Here is a 27,113-nt window from a genome sequence, read left to right on the forward strand (position 1 = left end):
CAGCTTTCTTACCCGTGTGTGTGTGCTGTGTCCTTGTTTTCTCCGTTGAGAGTGGGCACGCACAGCACAGCAGCAACACCTCCAGGCTCCAATGGCGTCCTCCTACAAGATGAAGGGATGGTGTCTTTGGAGGCATAGAAACTCGGTGGTCTTTGATGGAGCGCCTCCTAGAATCGATCAGGTTCTTCGGGTTATTAGAAGAGAGGGCAGTGCTTGGGCTAAGGTGGCGCTTTTCAAAGGGGCTAACTTTGGGTTTGGTAGCTTTGTGGTTTCGTGGTGGGTTGTAAGTGAGTAGTCGCTTGTTTGTGGCCTATGGGCTTGTAACCGCGTCGCGGTAACTCCTTCTTCAATATATAATACACATACTGTGTATTCTAGAAAAAAAAAAGGGATCTTCGAGAGCTTCAAGATCATATCGCAGATCTTCGGTGAGCAGAAATAGCTCCGGTGTTTCAGTTTCTGAATTCGACTGTACTGGTGAAGAGAACAGGACAGGGACAGGGACAGTGCAGTGCAGTTCAGGGCCTCCTGATCTTTGCTCGTTTATCTGAATTGTTCGATTGTTGCATTGCAGCGGCCAAGGAGGAGCAGGGGATGGAGATCGGCTCCCCAACGGACGTGAAGCACGTCGCGCACATCGGCTGGAACAGCTCGACGCTGCCGCCGGCAACCAAAGGGTACTCAAATCCAACCCTGAATATATGTCCAGTGCATAGAAAGTCTCTCTGGTTTCATCTGCCGAAATTGCGTGTCATCTCGCGTACTAGGTTTTCTTCGTAGATGGATGGCTCAGCCCTGGGAATATCATGCGATTTTTCGTCTCTGGGCAACTTGGCGCCGTCGGCAGCGGCGGCAACCTCCTGGGCTTCTTCCCAAGGTATTATGGTGGTCAGAGTTCAGACTTAAGACAAACCTACGAAAAGATGAACAATTAATTCTCTGTTCGGTGTTATTGCTTCCTGTGATTAACCGTGCATTGCTTTTTCGGATAACATATCCTAACTGTGCGTTGCCTAGGAAGTAGGAATGGTTCTGTGATTTTGTCAGTTAAGAACTGCTCCCTCCATTCCACAATACAACGTGTATAGATTTTTCACATTTGTTTTACAATACATCTCATTTTCTCTTGGTACCCGCACCCGACCAATAACTACACACATTAATTAATTATTAACTCAATATGAGTGGTCAGGCACTAGAAAACGAGAGTTGCCTTGGTCCAAGTGCACAAATCTATATGAGATGTATTTTGTAATAAAGGAAGTATATATATGCGGTTTGATTCTTGAGCAGATTTCGACCAGCACCAGGCCGCCCGAGACGCACAGTCGTCTCTCGGCTTGGTAGTTTCAAAGAACACAGCGCAAGACACAGGAGGTGTTAGAATTTGAGTCGTGGGCGTGATAGCCCAAACCCAATTTTAATAAATTCTGAATAATCTCAAAAGCCCATTCATTAAGTGGGATGAGGAGAGTGCAAATGGGAATAGTCCCACCTTACTAGCTTAGAGTGAGTGAGACCAACATATAAGAGATGTTGCTTCTCACCTATTGAGCAAATGAGCAAGGGAAATCCCCACACGCGCTCCGCCTCCTCCGCTCGCCTCGCATCGCCTCATCACGACGCGCGTGCGCCGCGTTTCGTGGATCGATTTCGAGTTCGAGCCGTGCCGTGCCGTGCCGGGTCGGTGCGGGGCCGGGCTTCGCCTGTCTCTTCGATCGGTACGCAACACAACCGCGCTAGGGTTTTGCCTGTCTCTCGCTTTTGCGCCGTCCTTGTAGTCTACTCCATGCCGAGCGCCGGCATGAACCAACGATCGGGAGAGCAGGTCTCTGGAACCTTTCGCCTTTGCGATCCTGTATGGGAGAGGGCGAATAAAGTTTTTGGGAAGCGCTCCGCGTGACTGCTCGCTTCCGTCACCACGGGTTGTCTACCGTCCAAGTCAATAAATCTTCCGGGATGTATTTCAAGATATGGCAATTAAAGGCCATGCTCTGGTTGCAGATTCTGAAAGTATTCTGGGTGACAGACGGCAAACCAGAGCGAGATTTATTTGAGAAAGCTCAGAAATTTTTTCAGGATGCCAATGTTGCCTTTAGAGGATGCATTCTGAGTGTTCTTTCTGACCGTCTTTGTGATGTGTATATGCACATAGAAGACGGGAAGGAGCTGTGGGATGCACGGGATGCCAAATTCGGTGCAACCGATGCAGGTAGTGAATTGTATAACATGGAGTCGCTGAACGACTACAAGATGGTGGATAACCGTTCTGTAGTTGAACAGGCACATGAGATACAGATCATTGTGAGAAAGCTCAAGCTTCTCAAGTGTGATTTACCCGACAAGTACGTGGCTGGGTGCATTATTGCAAAGTTACCTCCCGCGTGGAGGAACTTCGCCACGTCTCTAAAACACAAGAGACAAGAGATATCAGTTGAACAAGTGATAGCATCCCTTTATGTTGAAGAGAAAGCTCGGGCTAGGGACACCACTGAGAAGGCTGCTGATTTTCCGTCTAATGCCAATATGGTATAGAGGAACTTTCCTGGCAACGGAAAGAACAAAGGGAAGAAGACTGTCAACGTCGTGACCGCTAGCAACACTGACATATACAGTATTTTTCCTACTGTCCTTTCAGTATTTCAATCTCCATGTTGGTGGATTGATACGGGTGCTAATGTTCATGTTTGTTCTGACATCTCTTTGTTTACTTCTTACCAGCATGGAAGGCATTCAACTGTCTTGACGGGAAACGGGTCGCATGCAGCTGTTCGTGGTGTTGGTACGGTCGATCTGAAGTTTACTTCGGGGAAGATCGTGCGGCTAAGGAACGTGATGCATGTCCCCTCCATGAACAAGAATCTCGTTAGCGGTTCCCTTTTATGCAGAGAAGGTTTTAAGGTAGTTTTAGAGTCTAATAAAGTAGTTGTGTCTAAACATGGAAAATTTATTGGTAAAGGTTATGAGTGCGGAGGCTTGTTCCGTTTTTCCCTTTCTGATTTTAGTGATATGTCAGTATTTAGGTCGGATCGTGGTGGCGAGCATTTCTCCAATGTATTTGATGAGTTTTGTGCAGAACATGGTATTATTCACGAGAGGACGCCTCCCTATTCTCCCCAATCAAACAGGGTCGCCGAGAGGAAAAACCGCATGCTGACTGACTTGGTGAATTCCATGTTAGCCACTGCCGATTTATCTAAGACATGATGTGGGGAGGCGTTACTGACTTCATGTCATGTCCTTACAAACAAAAATAAAGAGAAAACTCCCTACGAGGAGTGCATTGGAAGAAAGCCATCACTTTCTTACTTGCGCACTTGGGGATGTTTGGCGAAGGCCAACATTCCAATTCCCAAGAAACGCAAGCTCGGACGAAAAATAGTGGATTGTATCTTTCTAGGCTATGCTCAGCGGAGCGTGGGCTATAGATTTTTGGTAGTTAAATCCGAGGTACCTGATATGCATGTTGATACTATTATGAAATCTCGTGATGCAACATTTTTTGAAAATATTTTTCCTATGAAAGATATGCATAGCATTGCTAGAATTTACTCTGAAATATTACCTGAGTCTAGCATACCTGAATCTAATACATCTGATAATGAATTTGAACATCTTGAGGATGATGTTGAGAAGGATGACAATGAAGCTGCTTCCAGGAGTAAGAGACGAAGGATTGCAAAATCCTTCGGTGATGACTTCATTGTGTACCTTGTGGAGGATACTCCCAAAACCATTGCAGAGGCATATGCATCTCCGGATGCAGATGACTGGAAAGAAGCTGTCCAGAGTGAGATGGACTCCATTCTTTCTAATGGGATTTGGAAGCTATCTGAACGACCCCACGGTTGTAAGCCAGTAGGCTGCAATTGGGTGTTCAAGAAGAAGCTAAGGCTTGACGGTACTATTGAAAAGTATAAGGCACGGCTTGTAGCAAAAGGCTACACTCAGAAAGAATGCGAGGATTACTTCGACACCTATTCACCCGTTGCTAAACTTACTACCATTCGAGTACTACTATCCCTAGCTGCCTCCTATGGTCTTGTCGTCCATCAAATGGACGTAAAGACAGCTTTCCTTAACGAAGAGTTGGAAGAGGAAATTTACATGGAACAGTCAGATGGATTTGTGGTAAAGGGTGAAGAGAGAAAGGTGTGCAAGTTACTAAAATCTTTGTATGGACTAAAACAAAAACCTAAGCAATGGCATGAGAAGTTTGACAGAACTTTAACTTCTGCAGGCTTTGTCATTAACGAGGCTAATAGATGTCTGTACTATCGCCATGGTGGGGGCGAAGGTGTTATTTTGTGTTTATACGTCGATGATATTCTGATTTTTGGTACAAATATAAAAGTGATAAATGAGGTCAAGTCGTTTGTATCAAATTGCTTTGATATGAAAGATCTGGGAGAGGCTAATGTTATTCTTAACATTAAGCTGGTTAAGGATGAGAGTGGAATTACTTTGTTGCAATCCCACTATGTTGAGAAGGTCTTGAGTCGCTTCGGTTTTACTGACAGCAAACCTTCACCAACACCTTATGACCCCAGCGTGATTGAGATACTCTCAAATAATCGGTTCCCTTATGTACTTAGCTAGCGCTACGAGGCCTGATATCTCTTTTGCTGTGAGCAAATTGAGTAGGTTCACGTCAAACCCGGGTATAGATCATTGGCGTGCACTAGAAAGGGTATTGCGCTATCTAAAAGGTACGATGAGTTATGGAATACATTATTCAGGGCATACAACTGTGCTTGGGGGACATTGTGATTCGAACTGGATCTCTGAAGCAGATGATCTCTACGCCACAACCGGGTATGCCTTCATACTTGGTGGTGGTGTAGTATCATGGAGATCTTGCAAACAGACCATATTGACGAGGTCAACTATGGAAGCAGAGCTTGCTGCTTTAGATACAGCCACCTTTGAGGCAGAGTGGCTGAGAGATCTTTTGATGGACTTGCCGGTGGTTGAAAAACTAGTGCCGGCTATTCTGATGAACTGTGATAATCAAACGGTTATTACTAAAGTGAACAGCGAAGTCATCAAAACACGTGAGGAGTCCGTCAGGAAATTGAAAAACTCCGGAGTGATAACTGTTACATATATTCAAACAGAGAAAAACCTGGCAGATCCCTTTACCAAGGACTATCATGTAATGTGATAGAGAGTGCATCGAGGGAGATGGGGTTGAGACCCATGAACATTGTGCCATAGTGGTAACCCAACTTATGTGATCGGAGTTCACATGAAGTAGGATCTGGGAAGAACGAAGCTGTCGGTATAACAGAAGAGAGTATGTTATAACCCTCTCTATGTGAAGATGTGCGACTCTCAAATTGCTGTAAGGCAGGTTGACGACATGCCTTAATGTGTTCATTGCGGCTATGAGTAGCGAAAGATGCTGTCCTACAGAGTATGTTTGAAAGAACACACCTATATGAGTCTGACTATCTAACGTCGCAGTCTATGAGATTTGGATGACCTCTAGTAACTCATGAAGAGACCATGAAGTATAACGCATATGCTCCACCCGCGGGGTAGACCACTGATAGCCCAGTACTGATTGACATTGAGTGAAGTCTATTTCACGTCAGCTTGCAATTCAAGGCTTAGTTCATTGTGAGTGTGGATGGATGTAACTTAAAGTTCTAGGCAGAATTTCAACTTAACAGTCTCTGCTGAAACACTAGTATATAAAAAAGTAGCGGAAACAGGTAAATGTCTAAATGGGTATTTTAGATCTGGTGGGGGATTGTTAGAATTTGGTGGTCCTGATCAGCCCAAGCCCAAGTTTTAATAATTCTGAAAATCTCAAAGGTCCATTCATGAAGTGGAATGAGGGGAGTGGGAATGGCAATAGTCTCACCTTGCTAGTTTAGAGTGAGTGAGACCAACATATAAGGGACGTTACTTCTCACCTATTGAGCAAGTGAGCAAGGAAAATCCCCACACGCGCTCCTCCTCCTCCTCATCCGCTCGCCTCGTCATGACACGCGCACGCGCCACGTTTCGTGGATCGAGTTCGAGTTCGAGCCGTGTCGGGTCGGGTCGGGGCCTCTTATCCTTTTGTCACGCGCGAGGTATTTTTGGAATCTGTTACGGACGCGTGCATATTTTATGGAGTCGGTTCAGGTTTCCTAAACCAAACCGACCTATACCTGCGTGACTATATATATACAGCCGCCCCGTCCCTCCGATCGCTCCATCCCGAGCGCCGGCGTGCACTAGTGATCGGAAGAGCAGGTCTCTAAATGGGTATTTGAGATCTGGTGGGGGATTGTTAGAATTTGGTGGTCCTGATCAGCCCAAGCCCAAGTTTTAATAGTTCTGAAAATCTCAAAGGCCCATTCATGAAGTGGGATGAGGGGAGTGGAAATGGGAATAGTCCCACCTTACTAGTTTAGAGTGAGTGAGACCAACGTATAAGGGATGTTGCTTCTCACCTATTGAGCAAGTGAGCAAGAAAAATTCCCACGCGCGCTCCTCCTCCTCCTCCTCCTCCTTCGCTCGCCTCGCCTCGCCTCGTCACGACGCGCCGCGCCGCGTTTCGTGGATCGATTTTGATTTTGAGCCGTGCCGGGCTTCTTACGCGTGCAGATTTTGTGGAGTCGGTTCAGGTTTTCTAAACCGAACCGACCTATACCTGCGTGACTATATATACAGCCGCCCCGTCCTCCGATCGGTACGCAACACAACCGCGCTAGAGTTTCGCCTGTCTCTCGCTTTTGCGCCGTCCTCGTAGTCTACTCCATCCCGAGCGCTGGCGTGCATCTCCGGAACCTTTCGCCTTTACGATCCTGTACGGGAGAGGGCGAATAAAGTTTTTGGGAAGCGCTCCGGGCGACTGCTCGCTTCCGTCACCACGGGTAGTCTACCGTCCAAGTCGGGCGGTGCTACATGCCGCTGTCTTCATCGTCAGGAACGTCGTCAAGTCAACTCGATCGTCATCACGGCTTCTTCATCTTCATCGAAATAGTACGTAATCCGTGATCCGATCTACTGTTTAGTTATGATCTGCGAGATTATACTATTGTTGATTGTGATATTGAATACCTCTAGTATATTCGAGATGCATATGTTAGTTGCTACTATAGCCATGATCTATATTATGAAATTATCATTAATTTGTTATTCTCGAAATTGCTTAATTTTTCAAGAGGAGGCGCCGCGCCGTGACATGCCGCGGACGCCGCCAGCTGGCGAATCTCCGGTGGATTGGTCGATGTCGGAGGACTCGGTAGCATCGGCTTCGTTGGCTCCTCCTCCTGCTGCTGCTGCCGGTGACATTGTTGGCGCCAGTGGCAGGTTCCAGTGAGTCCAGCTGAACTGAACCGGGGTCCGGATTGTACAGGCCAAGGATGCAAAGCGTGCCCGTGTACATGAAGTCGAGTCTGGCTTGATTAGCGTCAATTGTAAATGTACTACTGATTTGGAGTGCGGGTGAGAGTGTGCATTGATCTGTTCCAAAAATGGATTGACTTTTTTTTAACCTGATTGTAAGAAGTCTGACAGAGAAAATTCTAATCATTTCTATTTTCAAAGTCGATGATCCTCATGGTTGATTCTTTGTCTGATAAACAATTGCACATTTTAGAAACGGATTTGCTAGCGAACAGTCTCCTGAGAAATCGACGGCGGAAACAAACATAGATAATAGGGCGAATGACTCAATAAAACAGCAACTCCTACTTGGTTTGGTGGTTTGTGGGCATTTGTGCTAGTACAGAGGTCGCGGGTTCGATTCCCATCTTTTTTCTTTTTCTATTTTTGGTTTCTAATTTATAACTCCTTTCGTTTTGTAAAATAGCAATATAATAGTGAAATTCTAAAATTGCACGTGAAATTTTAGATGCAATTCTAAAATTGCAAGCAAAATTTTATGTTTAATTTAAAAATTGCACGTGAAATTTTATGCACAATTGTAAAAAATGCACGTGAAATTTATGTGCAAATTTATTTTTGATTTCTCTTCTATAGCTTGTTCTTTTGTCTACAAATTGAGCGTCCACCCCATGGCAATTCGTATATGTCAATAATACAAAATATTCTTCATTTAAAGAACTTATTTTTAAAAAAAATATCTGTCCAATTTAACCTGAAATTTTTAGAATCGCGCATAAAATTTCACTTGTAACTTTTAGAATCCCGCATAAAGTTTCACTGCAATTTTAAAATCGTGCATAAAATTTTGCCTGTAATTTTTAAAATTTGATTGTTATTATTTTTGTTGCATTTTTCCTTTTTCCATGGCGTTGGCTGTGCCGTGCGAGTGTGCTTTCGTCAGGATCGGTCATTTTTCAAACTTCAAATTTTTAGCAGCGTTTTAAAATTTATAGCAATACACATGAGAAACATATAAGTGGGAATTGGAATTATGTTACTATAAGGACGAATCCGTTTTATTGTAATCTCAAACTCCAAAAAAAACAAACACACACACATGTACACACATGCATGTACCGTTGCATGCATGCTAATGAGGCCGGGCTAGGCTGTCGACTGAGAAATAAAAGTTCTCAGTCGACTGAGCCCTAGTCAGTCCCTTTTAGAAATCATGTGTGACTCTAATTTATTGACCTAGAACTACATATGCCTCTCTCTTTTTGCAACTTTAGGCTTGATGAGGTGACGAGGCATGTCAATCTAAAATAAAATAATTTCTCGGATTATTTAGTTTTTTTCTGAGAGGGAGAAAACCCGGCCTGCCTGACATTCTTATGAGTCAGCCCAAGTGCTTCTCACCCTGCAGTCGTCAGTCCGGCCCAGCATGGCAAAGCATTTTCTGTACCACTGTGAACTGTCTTAGCCCAGCCCAGACCCACTGCCGCGACCGGCTTGACGAACAAAACGCGAGCCTCTTCAGTTCGTCTCGCATTTCAGCCAAGGGGAGATGACGACGCCGCTCCACGGACGCCAGCAAACCAAGGGCGACCGGCTCTCGGCGGCGGGGTTTTCCGCCGCATCGCCGGAGAATTACTACCATGTGTGTCTTTGTGAGTGTCTTCCACTCTTAGCTCTCCTTCCCGCTTCCCCATTTTCATTTTGGTTTCTGTACTAAGTTTTCTCATTTGGTGGCCAATGGTCGGCATAGGAAAAAATGTATTTTCAGCCTTCAGCACGAAGGGGATATTATCCAAGGTGCTGGTCCTCTCAGAAACCATATCACTGAATATTATCGGCAATTGTTTGGCCCGTCAGAACCAAGCTCTGTGTCAATGATTGACTCGAGATTGGATGACATTCCTCAGGTCTCTGAGGCTGAAAATGAGTTCCTCACGGCCCCTTTTACGGAGAAGGAGGTTAGGAAGACATCTTCCAGATGGAACACAATAAGGCCCCGTGACCGGACGGCTTTCCGGCGGAATTCTATCGGGTTTTTTGGGAGGTTATCAAGGATGATTTAATGGCTATGTTCCATGATTTTCATAATGGTACCCTTCCCATGTTTAGCTTCAACTTTGGCGAAATCACCCTTGTGCCCAAAGTAAAAGACGCTAATCGCATCCAACAATATCGAACTATTTGCCTCTTGAATGTGATATTCAAAATATTCATGAAAGTTGCTAATAACCGTTTGTATAGTGTGGCGGATAAAATCGTTCACCCGACTCAAACAGCTTTTATGCAAGGTCGTAATATTCTTGATGGGGTGGTGCTTTTACATGAGACCATTCATGAGCTCCATCGAAAAAAATTAAGTGGCGTGATCTTTAAAATTGACTTTGAGAAAGCCTATGATAAAGTGAATTGGTCATTTCTTTTACAGACCCTACGGATGAAGGGTTTCTCCTCCAAGTGGTGTTCTTGGATTGAGAGCTTCGTCTCGGGGGGGGGGGGGGGGGGTGTGGCTGTCAAGGTCAATGACGTCACTAGTAATTTTTTCCGAACTCGAAAAGGTCTGCGGCAAGGGGATCCTCTGTCCCCTATTCTTTTTAACATTGTGGTAGATATGCTTGCAATATTTATTGAGAGAGCGCGCAATGAAGGCTTAATTGGTGGAGTGGTCCCTCATCTTGGTGACGGTAGTTTGTCTATTTTGCAATATGCAGATGACACGATCCTCTTCATGGACCATGACTTGGAGAAGGCTCGAAACCTGAAGCTAGTGCTTTGTATTTTCGAGCAGTTGTCGGGCCTAAAAATCAATTTTCACAAGAGCGAACTCTTTTGCTTCGGCAAGGCTTTGGACTCTGCCCGGCAATACTCTGAGTTGTTCGGTTGCGCGATGAGTTCTTGGCCCATTCGTTACCTAGGCATTCCAATCCATTATCGGAAATTGCGAAATTCTGAATGGAAGGGGTGGAAGAACACCTTGAGAAGAGACTTGCGAGTTGGAAGGGTAAACACCTCTCGATGGGGGGACGGCTTGTGCTCATCAACTCAGTTCTTAGTAGCATGGTCATATTTATGATGTCTTTCTTTGAGATTCCACGTGGAGTTATCAAGAGGCTCGACTATTTTCGGTCTAGATTTTTCTGGCAGAATAATAGTCAGCAAAAGAAATATAGGCTCGCAAAATGGAGTATCCTTTGCAAGCGAAAGGACGAAGGGGGGTTAGGTATTCAGGATCTCGATGCCAAAAATACTGCGCTTCTTAGCAAATGGTTGTTCAAACTTTTGTCTGAGGACAGTATGTGGCAGGACTTGATACGTAATAAGTACATTGGTTCACAGGCTTTGTCTCAGGTTGAATGGAAACCAGGTGATTCCCATTTTTTGGGAGGTCTGATGAAAGCCAAACATTTTTTTTTCGTTTTGGCTCGTTCACTATTAAAGACTGCTCTCAAGTGAGATTTTGGGAGGATTCTTGACTTGGGGGTCATCCCCTCCCCAAGTCGTCCTCTCCAAGAGCAATATCCGGCCCTAACTCATTGTGCGCAATAAGAGTGACACCTTGGCTCATGTTCTCACTTCCTTTCCTCCGAATGTGTCTTTCAGGCGTAACCTTATTGGACCCAAATTGGTTGCCTGGACTGAGCTCCTTAATCGCCTTATTTATGTGAACCTATCCCCTGGACGAGACGAGTTCCGATGGAATCTGCATCTCAATGGCGTGTTTTCGGTCAAATCGATGTACCAGGCTTTGGTTCATTCCGATGTCCCGATTGCCAACGATGGGTATGGAAACTAAAGGTTCCTTTAAAAATTAAAATTTTCCTTTGGTTCTTGCGGCGTGGGGTCACATTAACTAAAGACAACCTGTTAAAGCGGAACTGGAAGGGAAGCCGAAAATGTATTTTCTGTCGTGAAGACGAGACTATTACGCACCTTTTTTTCGGTGTCGTGTCTCTCGCTTTGTGTGGTCAATGGTCCAAATAACTTCTAATCTTTTCCCCCCTCGTGATGTTACTCATATGTTTGGGTCCTGATTATGGGGGGTTAATCTAAGATTGAGACCGCTTCTCATGGTTGGGGCGGCTGCTTTATGTTGAGCAATTTGGTTCTGCAGAAATGATATTGTTTTTAATCGAAAGAACTTAACTTCTCCAATGCAGGTCTTCTATTCGTCCACTCATTGGCTCCGTACTTGGTCTACTCTCCTCAAACCAGTGGATCACCAACTGGCTTTGATGGCGTGCAACACTTTGTAACAATTGGTCAGGGACTTTTTTACCCACACTGGGTGACGGTTTAGTTTGCGAATTGAACATGCATAGAGATGTTATTTTTCTACCGTCGTAATTTTTGACTTTTGTTTCGTACTTGTGTGGCTGTGTGCGTTTCGACGCAGAGACCGGAAGTATGATACTCTTTCGTTGCATCGCTTGATATAGTTATGAGATCAATAAAAAGTTTCCATTTTCGAAAAAAAAGTAGCAGTGCTTCTACAAGCCTCCACGGGCCGCGAGACCTACCTACCACCAGCACCAACCTGTTAAATTACTTGCAGACTCGCAATAGGGGGACTAGAAAATTGCCGCGGGGCCAAGAAATTCGGAAAAGATCCAAAACCGCGGCAACTTTCGCAGTACGGTAGGGTAGCCAGTGTGGCGTCGTATGGGCGCCGGCTCGGCATGCAGCCTGTCGGAAACATCAAGTTGCGCAAGTGGTAGTATAAATTTGATTTTTATTTATTTACTTCAATCGAAACAGAAGAAAGATGCCACTGAATGGTGGGTTGTTTGTTATTTTATATGTGTGCTTGTGCTTGGTCTGGTCTGCATGCAGTTCCAGCCTAACTGTAAGTTCCTTTGTCTCTTTCAGAGCAGGTGATGCATGATGCTGATGCTTTGGTTGGCTAGCCTATGATGAATTGATGATGATAACTGATAAGATGCCACCAATGGTGTTCGCTGAACCTGTCTCGCTTCTGGTTCGTCCTCTGGTATTATCATTTAGTCTTCTTGCTGATTTAAGTATTGAACTAAACAGCAGAGGGATTTAGGTGCACCTTTCGCTTCTGATTAATGGTGAGTAGGAGATTAGCATTGACATTTTCAGTTCGGTGTGTTGTCAGTAGGTCTTCTTTTGCTCTCTTACTTCAGTGTCCCCGTTGTCAAATTACTGTAAATATAATGGTGCTGGCTTGATGTAAGGATTGCTTCAGAAGTTGATATCTCAATCCAACCTTGACAGATAATAATGTGCTCACCCAACTGTCAAACGTTCTTAGCTAGATAACTCTCATGTGCCAAATGATTTCAACCTTGAAATACATTCTGGTTGTCATCTCCAGTTTAAAGTAATATATATACATTCTGTTTGTTTTTTTCAATATTGCTCACTTTTACCTTCAATATCTCTGAACCAGTCCTTGTCAGGGATGTCTTGAAAGTGATCCGCTATCCTAAGAATTTCCCAACAACTTATTATCTTACATTTTACAATTGCCAGGTTGTCATTGAAAAGTTCGGCATATTCAAGATGAATTAAGGATAACAGTCAGACCTGCCAAGTGGGCTTGTTTAAGACTCCTACACTGTATTCTATGGAATGAGACTGTCCTGGCAGCGCTACATATCATTTAGCATGGAACATGTAAAATGCTAGAAATTGACAAACAACATAACTGTGACTTTTTCAGCCAAAGAGGTAAATGCACTGTCAGTAACTTGGCGCGTATGTGCAGATTAGTCACCATACTTGCAAAATGCTAAATTCGAGTGTTGTAACTTGGCACGTACGAGCACGCGAGGTCAAAAATACGAATCTGTAGGTTTCGACGCTGACGTGGACAACCACGTGGACATGCCGCCATGTAATGTTTGCAAATAGCCCCTCCTCTTCTAGTCTCAACATGGAACACATCCTCAAACACGTGGCTGTCCGTGGCCACGGCGGGCTCATCGGTGCTGCCGCCGCCGAGCCATCGGGCGAGCATCTCCAGGAAGGCGTGCTGCAGCGACTTCGTCTTGAAGTTGGCGGTGAAGGAGAGGAGGTAGAGGTTCCAGAGCAGCTGCCCGGCATTCCGACGATGGGGCCCAACGCCGGCAACGAACTCGCTGAGCTTGCATTACTTGCGTCAGGAGATGTAGGCCAACACGATGCTGCGGAGTTAGTTGAACTCAAGGTCGACCCACTCAAGTGCCGCAGAGTTGGGAATTGCCGGCGAGATCGGGCTGGAGAGGTAGTTCGACCTAAGGAGGAGATACCGGAGGCTAAGGAGGTGGCACTTGTCGGCGTAGGGGATGCACCGACGAAGGAGTTGTTGGCGAGGTCCATGTACTGCACGGCGGAGCAGTTGCAGAAAGAGCGTCACCGGGATGCCGCCGGTAGGCGGTTGGCGGAAAGGTCGAGGAAGTAGAGCTCCGGTAGGAGCCTGGTGCGGGCAAGTATCGTGCCGGAGAGGAGCTTGTTCATCAGGCTCAGCTGCCTCTCCCTGGCACGCACAGCTTCGATGGGATCTGCCCGCCCTTGCAGTACCTGTGACGGGAGATGCAGGTCGACGCGATGGGGCGGATGAGCTTCAGGAGGCGCGGGAGGAAGACGGTGGTCGCGCGCTGCAGCCTGCAGGAGGTCAGCAGCCTCGGGCCTGGGACGGCCTCAGGCTAGGGATTTGGAGGAGAAAGAAAATGAAACCTCTTTTTTTCATTCGTCATGATTTTGCAATTAACCCCTCGCATATGAATTCAAGGTCTTTTTTTTTAAATATGTCCAATTGTTTAAATAAGTCAAAAAAAATTAGTCCACGTCAGCGTAGAAACATACGAATTCGTATTTTTGACCTTACGTGCTCATACGTGGCAAGTTGTAACACTTGAATTTAACATTTTGCAAGTACGGTAACTAATCTGCACATACGTGCCAAGTTAATAGACCGATGGTGCATTTACCTCTCAGCCAAATTAGATGGACTATAATCACATACATGCGAGAATCCTATCCTTTAAAATGCCAGCACTTTGTACTTCTAGGAGGAATGAGGAATCTAAGGAATGTGCTTCACATTGCCTAGTATTGAAGGCGCACATGGGATTTTCTTATTATGTATTTATGTCAGAGAAAATATGTTGCTAGTCGCAACCTCTGTAATACCGTAACATGTATATATACTACTGGAGTAAACTTATTCAAAGCAGAGTAGCAGACTTTAAAAACTGGTTTTGGTTTAGTACGTTTTTCGATGATAGAGCAAATTTCACGAAACCATATTTTTGAGGCAGCTTTCTCACGGAGTCACAGTTAACGCAAAACCGTCCTCGAAACCACATTTTTTGTGTCAAACCTTCTTACTTAACCCGAAACCGCTTATTTTGGTGGTTTTGCTTCAATCCTGACCGGTGGGCCTCACCTTTCGCGTTAGCCCGCAATTACCCCCGGCCCCTTCTTCTCGCAAATTCAATAACTTTGTTCGCTGGCAGCCATCGACGGCGATGAAGAAATTGGAAGGAGTAGGGCGGGCACAGTGGGTATCGACGGCGGAGTACCTCGCCGGAGGTGGGGACAACGGGCTTTAATTTGAGGCTGCTTTGGGGTGGGATTGGGGAGGACTGTAGTGCTGTGTAGGTCTTGGGAGGCTCGGGGTGGCCTTAGTAGCCGCGGCGTCGGGACGAAGTCCATGGCGAGCGCGGCGGAGCTCTATTCGGGTGTAGCAGAGCGGAAAGGGAGAAACCGTGGGTGCCTGGGTGGCGCAGCGGTTTGGGCAATACCCCCGCCGGCCGCTCCTCTGCCAAATCGGCCGAGCTCCTCTCCCGAATCAGGTGTAGGCGTCGGCTGCGGAGGCGAGCGGCAGAGCAGCCACGGGCTTAGGCGGCGGTGCAGGCGCAGGCGGACGGGTCTGCGGCCTCCAGAGCGACCTCGACATCCCGGCCTCCTCGCTGTCGCTCCTCCTGCACGACCGCAACCTGCTGCAACGCTAGCTCGGGCCTCCTCTAATTGATGGCGTCCTCCCCCAACGCCATGGTGCTGCAGGTGCAAGGCCACGCCACATCCCAGATTCCTTGCTTGTACGCTGATTTTTTTTCTGAAATCTTGCGATAATTGATGGCTGAAATCTTGCGATAATTGATGGCTCGGTAGGATTCGTTGCTCGCTAATTCATGGCTAATTGGCTAATTGATTTTGTGCTAATTTCTGATTATACGGTTAATGCGGGCCAATGGGTTGGGTTTCCACTGCCACTGGGCTTTCTATTAATTTCTCTAAGAGCACCTTTGCCCCAATCCACGTCGAGGCCTCGGTGGCAGCTGACCTCGCGACAGTCCTTGGCTGCCAGGTTTCTTCCTTCCCTCGGTCCTATCTTGGTCTCCCCCTCTTCACGCACAAGCTGAAGCTCTCCGCTTTCGCTCCTATCATCGATAAACTTGACCGTCGTTTAGCCGGCTGGAGAGGAAAAATGTTGTCCATTGGGGGGGGGGGGGCTATTCTGGTTAGATCTGCCCTTAGGGCCATGCCCACTTATGCGATGGGCGCTCTTCTTCTTCCTAAGGGTATCTTGCATCAAATTGACAAACGCTCGCGTGCTTTCTTTTGGACCGGGGAGGAGCATGCAAACGAGGAGAACTGTAAGGTAGCCTGGCACGAAGTTTGTGCACCTCGTAAAAAAGGTGGCCTTGGCTTCTGGTGTCTTCGTACGCACAATACTTGTCTTCTCCTTAAGCACCTGTCTAAAGTTCACCAACCGGGATCTACCCCTTGGGAGCAACGCTTCTCTTCGTCTTATGGTTGGGGAGGCCACAGGGATCTTGGGGATTCTCACGCCCTCGATTCGACAATCTGGAAAGAAATTTCTGCCGGCCTCGAGTTCTTTCGTTCCATCTCCAAAGTTGAAATTGGGAACGGCCTCTCTATCGCCTTCTGGCTTGATCTCTGGATTGGGGACTTCACTTTGGCCTCCCGCTTCCCAGCCTTATTCTCCCACTCTCTTCGGCCTAATATTTCAGTGGCTTCCGCCCTCAACACCATTGCTAACTTAACCACCTTCCAGCCTCGGCTCTCCTCGATGAGCTTGGCGACTTGCAAACTATTCTGGCTTACGTGTCCTTAAACTCGAGGTACCAGATCATCGCATAGGATGATCAGATGGGAAGGTCCTCTCCACTTCCTTGGCATACTTGGCTGCCTTCCAAGACCGCCTGGATGACCAGATGGGAGATGCCGTTTGGAAGAACTACGCCACCAACCGCTGTCGCATTTTCATCTGGCTTGCGCACCGTGACAGGCTCGCCACCAACGATCGTCATTTTCTGACAAGTGCCCTTTTTGCAATCACATGGAGACGACTGGTCATTTATTTCTTCAATGCTCCTTCCTCCAACATTTTTGGCTGGAGCTTCAAACTATTCACCCGGCTGCTCCGTCTTGTTTTCGCATCGCCGACCTTTGGGAATTCAGTCGCAATGACAAGGTCCGCTCTACTGTGCTCATCTCGCTGCTATGGAACATCTGGAAACGCAAGAACGCCATGGCTTTTAATCAGGAACTCGAAGACCTTCATACCATGGTCCTGCGTTGCGCCAACAAGCTTCACCTCTGGGCATCCCGGTGCTCGACGGCTGCTCGACGGCTACTCGAAGGGTTCTAATTACTGATTGGGCTGTAATGTTGACACACTTGGCTCAACAATTGTAACCTCCATCTCCTGTAAATTCTAGATCCTCTCCTTCTGTAATTGCTATAAATTTATACTTGTCGCGTTCATAACAGTTATACTATTTGAGAGCTTCCTCAGAAACAAACAAAAGAGAAGTACCGTACGTATGTGAGGTGAAACTAATCAATACACGTGCGCATGGATAATCAAGGCAGTTGACGAGAGGACAAAGAAGGAGCGGTTGGCGTGCTCTGATCAACCAAGCTCACTCCGCCAGAGAGAATAGAGCTAGCTAGTACGACAAGTTGGGATGCGCGCGGTTAGACAATTATTGAACGGCTGCAGATGCGCATGTGTATTGAACGACAATTATTGGGCAAAGCATTTCCGGTATATATATTATTGGGCAAAGCATTTCCGGTATGTATATTATTGGACAATTATTGCGCGGTTAGACAATTATTGAACGACAATTATTGTGGCATGAGCAGAGTTATCAGTTGAACTAGCTAGCTACATCCTGTCCATCTAAGATTCTAGATATTCTGAGGGGCAAACCAGCCATGCCACAAGCGCTCTTCCTCCTCCTGGTTATGTCATGTGCCGCTCTCCTCGGCGAGGGTGTGTCGGGCTCCGGCGACTCAGCGTCAACAGCACCGGCCATGTTACCTGTGCCGCCGCCGAACTGTCCTAGTAATTGCGGAAAGGTAGACATCCCTTACCCTTTCGGCATCGGCGCCTCTGAGTGTTTTAGGGCACCCACCTTCGAGCTGACATGCGACGAGACGACGAACCCCCCGGGATTATACTCGGGTGACCTCTTGGTCGCCAACATATCGATGGAAACGGCAGAGATAACAGTGTACTACCGCGGCCTCACCTCCACGTGCAACGATCCGGACAACCGGACGGCGCCGCCCTCGAACGTGGGCGTACGATTAAGGTCGGGCACCGCTTTCCTGATCTCAACGGCGGGCAACACGTTCACGGCCGTCGGGTGCGGCGCGGAGGCGAGGATCAATGGCAACTACGGCACCTACCGCACCGGCTGCATGACCTACTGCGCCCGTGCGAGTGAAAGCGCGGGCGACGGCACGCCGTGCAGAGGCAACGGATGCTGCGAGGCATCTCTTACGGCTGACCTCAAAGAATTTTCCGTGAAGTGGGTGGACGACTTCAAAAGTCCAGCTTTCAACCCGTGCCAATACGCCTTTGTGGCCAAGAACGGCTGGTACGTACCTCAAACGTTTTTTCAGATTCCTCATAAATACATGCATTTGAGTTGAATAGAAAATCCGTGCAAATATATTACTCCCACACCTTAAAATATAGGATTTATATTTTTGTTGACCGTTAACACAAAGCCTCTAGAAAAAAGTACCAATAATTCAATGTCAAATCAAGATTTATGAAAATATAATTCAAAATGGATATAATGATCTTACTTTGAAACTGTATGCATTGATATATTTTTTTATATTAGGTTGGAATAGAATTTGACAATCAACAAAGATTATATGTCTTACATTTTAGATTTGTAGCATCGCACGCATACTATAATTAACTTTGAACATGTGTATAAATGACTATGTATTCAACTCGGAAATTGTCCCCTTTCATTATGCAACACACAACGGGCATACAAAGTCTTTTACCAGCTATAAACATATAAGGTAGAGGAGAATATAGTAAATTGCAGAGAAACACATATCTAGCTGCATGTGTAACAGAAAACCACGAACCCACGTAATTTTAACTGATACCCTACAAGACTAATGAATAACAAAACACCCAAAACTTGCAGTTTTGGCCAAGTTAATGATGTTGGCCCACCTGTCATACGCACAAGCCATTTATGTGGCTCAATTCTCACTCCCGACGGAGCCGTACCTTGAGCAGAAGCCGTTCACTTGTCCTCCCCCCCCCCCCCCCCACCCACCCCCACACCTCTCTCTCTCTCTCTCTCCCTCTCCGGCGATAGGATGGATCGTGGTGGAGGAGCTCGAGCCGCACCGGATCTTGAGGGGAGCCTCGTGGTGGAAGTGCACGAGTGCCCTTGACGGAGTCAGACGGGAACGCGCATGCGCCAGTCGCGCCAGCAGCGGAGCCATCGCAGTAGCTGCGAGAGAAAGGGAAAAACTCGACGACAAGCACAAGGAAGAAGATGGGGCGCGAGGTCTCGGAGTGCGGCTCGACGTGCAGATCTTGGCCCCGCGTGCGCGCTGGGAAGGGGAAGAGGATGGCGGCGGTGTATGCGAGGTTGCAGGGCCGGAGGAGGCGCGCGCCGCTCGCCGCCGGCGCTGCCCGCACCGCCCGCCTGCATGCGCCCCCGCGCCCGTCCCAGCTCTTGCGCGTGCGCCACCTGCCCGCGCGATGTTTCTGTGTGGGTGGGTGTCATGGAGGAGATGAGGATGGCGGCGTGGGACCTGGAAGCGAAGAAGAAGTCGAGACCACCGTCAGCGCTGGGGATGATGACACGGGTCGTCGAGCCGCTGCTGGAGGTGGAGCAGCATGCAGCGGTGCGACACGCTCTGCCGGTTCTGCACGACGGCGGACCAACCGCACTGGTCCGGGTAGGCCATGGCACAGCGAGCCCTGCCACCGCAGGAGTCACAGAGATGGTCGTGGACGGTGAACTTGACGGCATGGTCATATGCTCCCTCAACTCCATCGGAAGCCGGTAATTAGAGCTACACTCGACCACCACAGGCAGAACAATTCCCATGCACCCGCGTCTACCCTAACGAGCTCGTCGCCTCCTCCTCCCGTTCGCCGTGTTTCTCTTTTCGGTTGGGAAGGGGATATCCTAAGCCGGCTCGGCTCGGCTCGTGCCTCGGCTCAAGCCGTTTTCGTTGCACTTGATTCAGAAATTATGCTCTTGTGTATGACATGTGGGCCACGGGCGATTAACTTGGGCAAATCTGTCACTTTTGGTTTTTTTTGTTACTCAGCGTACAAGTTGTGGGTATCAGTTAAAAATCTTTGGGTTCGTAGATTTTTGTTACGAGAGGCGCTAAATATGTATCTTTATGCAATTTACTCAGAAGAATAAGAGAGAAAAGCAACAGTCACGCTACCTGGGAAGGAAACTCTCGCTGATGAGAGCCCTCGATCTGCACCCGACTGACTACCAGACAAAAATCTGCCCTACACTACAGGCCCTACTAAAAGTCGAAATCCAACTATTACAAAAATACCCACAGCCGGGCACAACAAAGTTTATGAAACAGTGGCAACAAAATTACTAGAGAATAACACTGCATTGAAGCATCAGTCAGACACGGCGCATCCAAAATGCTAGACGGCACAGCAACAGACATATCTCCTTCCCTTTTCCGACACATCATCTCTTGAGCATTGACCACCAGCTGCTTGGCACCTTCCTTAAGAAATTCAGCATCCATAGTCTTTTAAGACCCCGCCCAAGATAACAGAAACGAGCAAGTAGCAAAAATAATCTCAAGAGGAGATCTCAACGTCCATACTTATCAAAGGTATATAACCGTGTTCCTGCAATTCCAGATTGCCCACAGAACCACAAACCACCACAAATCTGTCCCCTGGAGGTAAAAAAGCATGCATCCATGAGTGATTTTTTGCCATAACAAGGTAGGAGTTAAAGAAGTGTGAAACTGAGAACCAGCCACCCTCCAAACGACTCTAGACACAACACAAGCGGAAAAAAATGGTTAGCAGATTCCATCTGATCACAAAAGCAACATAGGTGAGCCGGTCCAACTTTTCACCTTCATGTTATCCCTACGAGCACAACATCATGAAACATAAGCCAAAAAAGATATGAATTTAATGGTATTTTAGTCTTCTAGATCCACTTGTGATGAGCACCATATAAGTTTCTCTCTAGACACTTATACATAGATTTCACGGAATATTGACCCGTTTTATCCAGATTCCAAGCTACCTGGTCATCCTCATCACCTAGCTCAATACTTTCAAGCTTCAAACAAATCCTCTACCATTGCTCAGCCATCACAAGGGACATCCTTCAACTAAAACTAGTGATACCATGCATGGTGTTGCGGGTCTTGACAAGGATATACCAGCCGGGTACCCTTGGACCAACTTAAGGATAAGGCCGACTTAGTGTACAAGTCAGGCCCTGAAACTCCGCTCAGTTTAGGGACTGTCATATAAAAGAAGAAAGCCTAGTTTATATATTTCAAAAATTATGAAAAATAGATATTTGCTATGGAGGGCTTGCACAAAAGGGGCATTTGAAGACTTCGACTGTGGCTGCTCGCCAATTCGTTCTCAACTGGCCCACCATCAGACTCCGGTTGCAGTGTTCGCCGTCTTCGGTTTGCTAGTTGCTGCTCTTATGTTCAGATTATGCAAAGCAGCACTCGTGTTTACTCTCCTTGTGAGAGCCTTGTAATCCCCTAGTTTATTTATATATATTTCCTTCCAAATTTTTTTGGCTCAAATACACCCCGGATGGATTTGCTCCAAAATATAGGCGCTACAACTCTATCAAAATATGTTCCCAAATTAGAGAGTGGATTTTTTACTCTCAAGAGTGTTGGTCCTCTTACCTCTGCCCTTCAATTTGCATCGTGATCCGTGCCCAAAAGCACATAAGGGCATCTCCAATGGTGCTTGATACTAAATTTTTTCTCTCCCTCTTTCAATATGTTTTTTTCTTATTCATTTCTTTTTCTTGATGGACCCATCTGTCATCTTATTTTCTGTCTTGGTATCCGTGTAATACCTGTTAATTTTTTAAAAAACCACTACTTAGTTATTCATCTCTTCTTCACCTTGGCCACTAACTTTTTGGTAACAGTGTAGCACCTCTTGTTGAAAACGCGGTAATAACCTGCCTCCTCTCCCTGCCCCTCGGGTCCCAACCCATCACCCACCTCACTCGAGTTTTTTTCCTGGCGGCATCCCCTTCCCCTTCTTTGCGGCGGCGCAGCGGGCGCGGGCGCGGCTCCCGGCGGCGCGCGGGTCATCGGAGCTCCCTGCAGCAGCTCCATATGGCTGCTCCATGTGGCCGCGGTATGTGGCGTCCGGCGATTCTCAACCTGTGGAGGCGCCTCACATGGCGGCGGCGGTTATTGACTACAACGCGTCGACACCATGGCCCCTCTCTCTCTCTCTCTCTCTCTCTCTGTTTCTGCGTTTCTCTCTGGGCACTGTAGAACGCGGGTGCACTATGCTCGGGAGTAAGTGAAACTTTTCCTCCCAAATTATTGTGTTCCATGTTGGGTTCGTTTAAGGATCAATCACATGAAGACGCATACGCACACGACGATCACCGGATTATTGACAAGGACACGTGACGTAACCTCTTTTCTTTATTTCTCTGAACTCAAAACTCACGTTACAACCTAGCCGTATGTGCATGTATATATACACACCCGGCCGGCCACAACACCTAAACACACACGGATTAGTACTCACACGTGACTAACTCCAATCCTAATTACACAAGGACTCCAACACGCAGGCTAGCTTAAAAAAGAAACTAACTTGATTACAACTCACAAACTCACCTAATCCTAGTAGAACTCATACTCAAGATTAATTCCTAACATTCCATCCATCACCTATAACTTAATCTTACAAAAAGAAATAAATAAAGATCTTGTCTCCATTCATTCTGACTAAATATGATGGTATCTTGACGGTGTTTGGTAGCTTGTCAGTGTTTAAGTACTAATCGTTTCTTCGTAATCAAGAACCTGCTGCTACAAACCATAGCTTTATCATTAATTCTTTCTTTCATTTTTCTGAGATGAACCATAGCTTTGTTTAACTCATACTGGTGGTGACCGTTTTGTCAAACAGGTACAGTTTCAACAAATCAGACCTTACTGGGAACATGACATTCAGTGAAAGATACAAACAAGGCACAGTTCCAATTGTTTTTGACTGGGCTATTAGGGATGGGACGTGCACCCCACCATCAGATGGCAGTGACGAGGCAAAACCGGTTGTTCCTTCCGCCTGTATTAGCAAGCACAGCTCTTGTGCTAATGCCAGAAATGGTCCGGGTTATTTTTGCATCTGCGACGAGGGATACGCCGGCAATCCCTACACCAAAGATGGATGCACAAGTTTGTCTATAACTTCACCCTGGCTCTATTCTTTTTGGAATGAAACTTAACTTTAATTTTCACCCTGAAGGCGACCTTTGGAAGATTGGTATTTCATGGTAAATTTTCGGTATTTAAGTCGAAACTAGGACTAAAACTTTACCAAGAAATACTCTTCCAAATAGGGCTGTTTATTCTACTCCTAGAGAAATTAAATATAACTCTACACATATATACATCACTACAGAGTATAATTTGTCATAGCTGAAGTTTGGTTTCTTTTTTTGTAACACTGCTCTCATCAAATTTGGATCAGTACTCCCTCTGTTCCAAACTATAAGATGTTTTAACTTTGTCCTAATTCAACTTTTAAATTTTTATCAAGTTCATAGAAAAATCAACCAATATCTGCAACTCCAAATTAGTTTTATTAAATCTTTCATGATATACATCTTCCTGGTATACTTTTTTGACAGTATACACTTATCTGATATTATAGACGATATTAGTACATTTTTCTACTACTTTGGTCAAAAAAGTTTGACTTAAGACAAAACTAGAACATATAATTTGAAACAGAGTGAGTAGTAAATACTCCCTCCGGCCCATATTAAGTGACTTTCTATTACATGTATCTAGACGCTTTTTAGGTATAGATACATTCATATTTGGGCAAATTTGAGTCACTTAATATGGTACGGAGTAATGATTAAATACTACACCGCACATTTTTTAACACCTGGCATGCTTGCATGTACTTTAAATGACAACTATGACCTTTGTAGTGGCAAAAATCTTTACTGGTTGTAGAATTCATAAGCGGACAAATATTGGCAGCAAAATGGTACTTGGAAGTTTTTTTCCACTTCAAACAGGACTACGGTCAGCATGTAGCAACAACGGGAAAGTAGTGCATTATTATTGTATTTTGACTGAAAACAATAGGAAAGATTCCGACAAAGTAATGCATTATTACAGAGAATCTATGGAGTTTCAGTCACTCTATGCAAGAATAAAAGCTCAATAGCAATCACTAGTAAATCTCTCCGATCCATATTAATTGTTTCAAATTTGCCCAAATATGGATGTATCTATGCATAAAAAACGTTTAGATACATGTAATATGTCGACAATTAATATGGCTCGGAGGGAGTAACTTTTTCTTTCATTGTGTTTCAGACTTTTAGTACAATTTAAAGCCACTGATTTTCATACATTTTTCAGATATTAACGAATGTGATCATTTGATATCACCAAATTCGACATTCCGCAAGAAGTCATATCCTTGTCATGGAGGAACATGCCAAGATGTGGAAGGTGGTTATAACTGTAAATGTAGCTTCGGACGAACAGGAGACGGTAAAAGTGACAAAGGTTGTGAGGCCATAGTGTCCCTGGCTGCAATAGCAGCAATAGGTAAGATGTGTACATACTGTATACACTCCCTTGACTGGGGGGATTCCTTCCTTTTTGGAAAGAAAAAATACACTTCCTTGTAGGAGAAGATTTCATTACCAACATGTCGTTTTTTTAGTGCATAAAGGATGCAGTGTGATCCTATAGAACATAGCATGTCCATCTATACCAGATTTCCAAGCTTCAGTGGAGGTTTTCTGTTTCGTGACGGATAACTGGAGCACCAAGCCAAAAGAAAAATGATGTTGTTCCTCACGGTCTTGTTGACACCGAGTCACCGACACAAAAATTGGTAATTTCGTGTCCAGGTCATGTAGACCGTCAGATACATACAATATATTGTCATGCCCTATCCGCAGCGCGAAAACCATTTTTTCTGATGGGTTTGGCCATTTTTCTGATGGTTTTTCCCCATCACGTACTAAAGCTTGGTATTCTGGTAACGTTATATGTGTATGAAATCTAGGTTTGTGGCCTACCCCTATTCCTCGGTCTTATCGGTGGTGCCGATCACAATGCATATTGAGGCTAGGGGTGGGACCTCTTATACTGCTAATTCCAGAGTCCTGGTCTGTATGCAGATAAGATTCCAAGTTTAAACAAACTTGTTCCAAATTGAGTCCAGGTATAATCAACAACGACAACACAATTAACCTTTAATCGGACACTTATCGGTGATGTCCTAGGGGACACGCATGTGTGAGTCATGCGCCATAATTAAATAGTATACAATTTAATAATGTAGGTTAATTTCCATTAGGTCCTTCCAATTAGTATTCCAATTAGTATTGTACACGGGTAATTTTTCCAATATAAAAATATTGTATTCCAATACTAATCTTCCTTAAGTATTTACTTAAGTACACCTTGAGTATGTATAAATTCCTCAAGTACAAATTCCATCACGTAATCATTCCAAGTCAACAATAATTCCATATTGAGGTACTATTTCCAAATGAGATTAAGTAGTTGCAGAACATAAAATTCCTACAATACGCATTACCTACATGTTTTTGTCCTATGTAATCTTCTGTTAGTGCTCAACCTTACACGAACTGCCCTAAAACGGAGGCATTTAATGACATGCTATTTTTCAACAGGAACAATCAGTGGCATCTCATTGTTAGCGGTACTGCTGCTATTCTTGCACATGGATCGTCAGAGAAGAAAACTCAGAGATCATTTCAACAGGAACGGTGGACAACTTCTGAAAAGTATCAAGATTGAAATTTTCACGAAGGAGAAACTAGACCAGATAACAAAGAACTACAGTCACATTATTGGAAGAGGTAATTTTGGTAAGGTTTACAAGGGAACTACTAGTGATAACGTGCAAGTCGCGGTCAAACGCTCCATTGCCATCAACGAGGACCGTCGAAAGGACTTGTTTGCGAATGAGATCACAATCCAATCCCAAGTTAGTCACAAGAATTTAGTGCAACTATTGGGATGTTGTTTGGAGAGCGAAGTTCCGATGTTGGTTTACGAGTTCATTCCCAGAGGGAGCCTTTACGACGTGCTTCATGGTAAAGATGGAACAGGAAGAACACACCCTCTTCCGCTTGGAGCACGTTTGGACATTGCTATCTACTCTGCAGATGGCCTTGCTTATATGCATTCAGAGGCTAGCCATAAGATCCTCCATGGTGATGTGAAAACTGGCAACATATTACTCGATGATGAATTTGTGCCAAAGGTCTCGGACTTCGGGACATGCAGGCTCATGTCCATTGGGAAAGAACACACCAACTTTGTGATAGGGGATAGTAGCTACATAGATCCTGTGTACATGAAGACCGGCCTTCTCACGGAGAAGAGCGATGTTTATAGCTTCGGAATTGTTCTTCTGGAGCTCATCACTGGGAAGATGGCAAGGTATGATAAGAACAATAGCCTTCCATTAAACTATATTAAGGCTTTCAAAGATGGGACTACAAAACAGATGTTGGACACAGATATTGCGTCCACTGATGAAGACATAAACTGCCTTGAGATGGTTGGTCGGGTTGCTGTTAAATGTCTTGAAGTTGACGTGAATGATAGGCCCACCATGGCCCAAGTTATGCAAGAACTTAAAATGCAAAAAATTCAGTGGTTGCACAGCCATGATAAGATTGGGGATGCTGAGATATGTACTACCTCCGTTTCAGTATACAACTCTCATCTCCAAAATCCTGAAATTTCAGTATACAAGGCCCTTCTCTCCTCCCACCCACTCTCATCTTAAATCATCCAGTGCATGTTCTACAAAGTTTTTGACTAGCAATAGCAACGCATGAAAAGGGTAATTGATACATGATGTTTAATGCTTTGTCCAACTCTTTATTAGGCTCTCTTTGGTTACTGTGATTTTGAAGATGAGCCTTGTTACCGAACAGAGAACTTAATATGTCCTCTATGTGTCCCCTAGCTACACCCTGTTGTGAAGTTGTCGAACTGTTTACCAAGGTTTCTGTACTAAAAGTGTGTCAATGCCTTTAAATTGCGGCGTTGAAGCCATTGTATCATGTTACTGAGATAAATGCGTAAACGTTCAACTGGAATGGCAGCAAAGTGCCACTAGTGTACTGTAAGTATGTAAGCTCTCTGGTGTATCTTTACTTCCAGACCTGTACTTCCCCTGGGTACCTGCATCTTCGTTTACATAAGTTAGAATTAGAAAT

General features: G+C 45.5%; 1 protein-coding gene and 1 long non-coding RNA gene across 2 annotated transcripts; both read left to right on the top strand.

The window, feature by feature from the left end:
- Window positions 1-3,094, top strand: LOC112269445. The gene is made up of 3 exons (XR_002961292.1): window positions 1-677; window positions 768-877; window positions 2,722-3,094. It is a non-coding gene; the product is annotated as an uncharacterized LOC112269445 (long non-coding RNA).
- Window positions 3,095-17,446: 14,352 nt separating this feature from the next.
- LOC100826414 (wall-associated receptor kinase 3) lies at window positions 17,447-26,993 on the top strand. Its single transcript, XM_003581216.4, has 4 exons — window positions 17,447-18,206; window positions 22,787-23,055; window positions 24,259-24,450; window positions 25,551-26,993. The coding sequence occupies exons 1-4, from the start codon at window positions 17,539-17,541 to the stop codon at window positions 26,675-26,677; spliced, it is 2,256 nt and encodes a 751-aa protein (XP_003581264.2). The 5' UTR covers window positions 17,447-17,538; the 3' UTR covers window positions 26,678-26,993.
- The last annotated feature ends 120 nt before the right edge of the window (window positions 26,994-27,113 follow it).

Source organism: Brachypodium distachyon, chromosome 5, assembly GCF_000005505.3.
Source record: "Brachypodium distachyon strain Bd21 chromosome 5, Brachypodium_distachyon_v3.0, whole genome shotgun sequence".
Lineage (NCBI taxonomy): Eukaryota > Viridiplantae > Streptophyta > Magnoliopsida > Poales > Poaceae > Brachypodium > Brachypodium distachyon.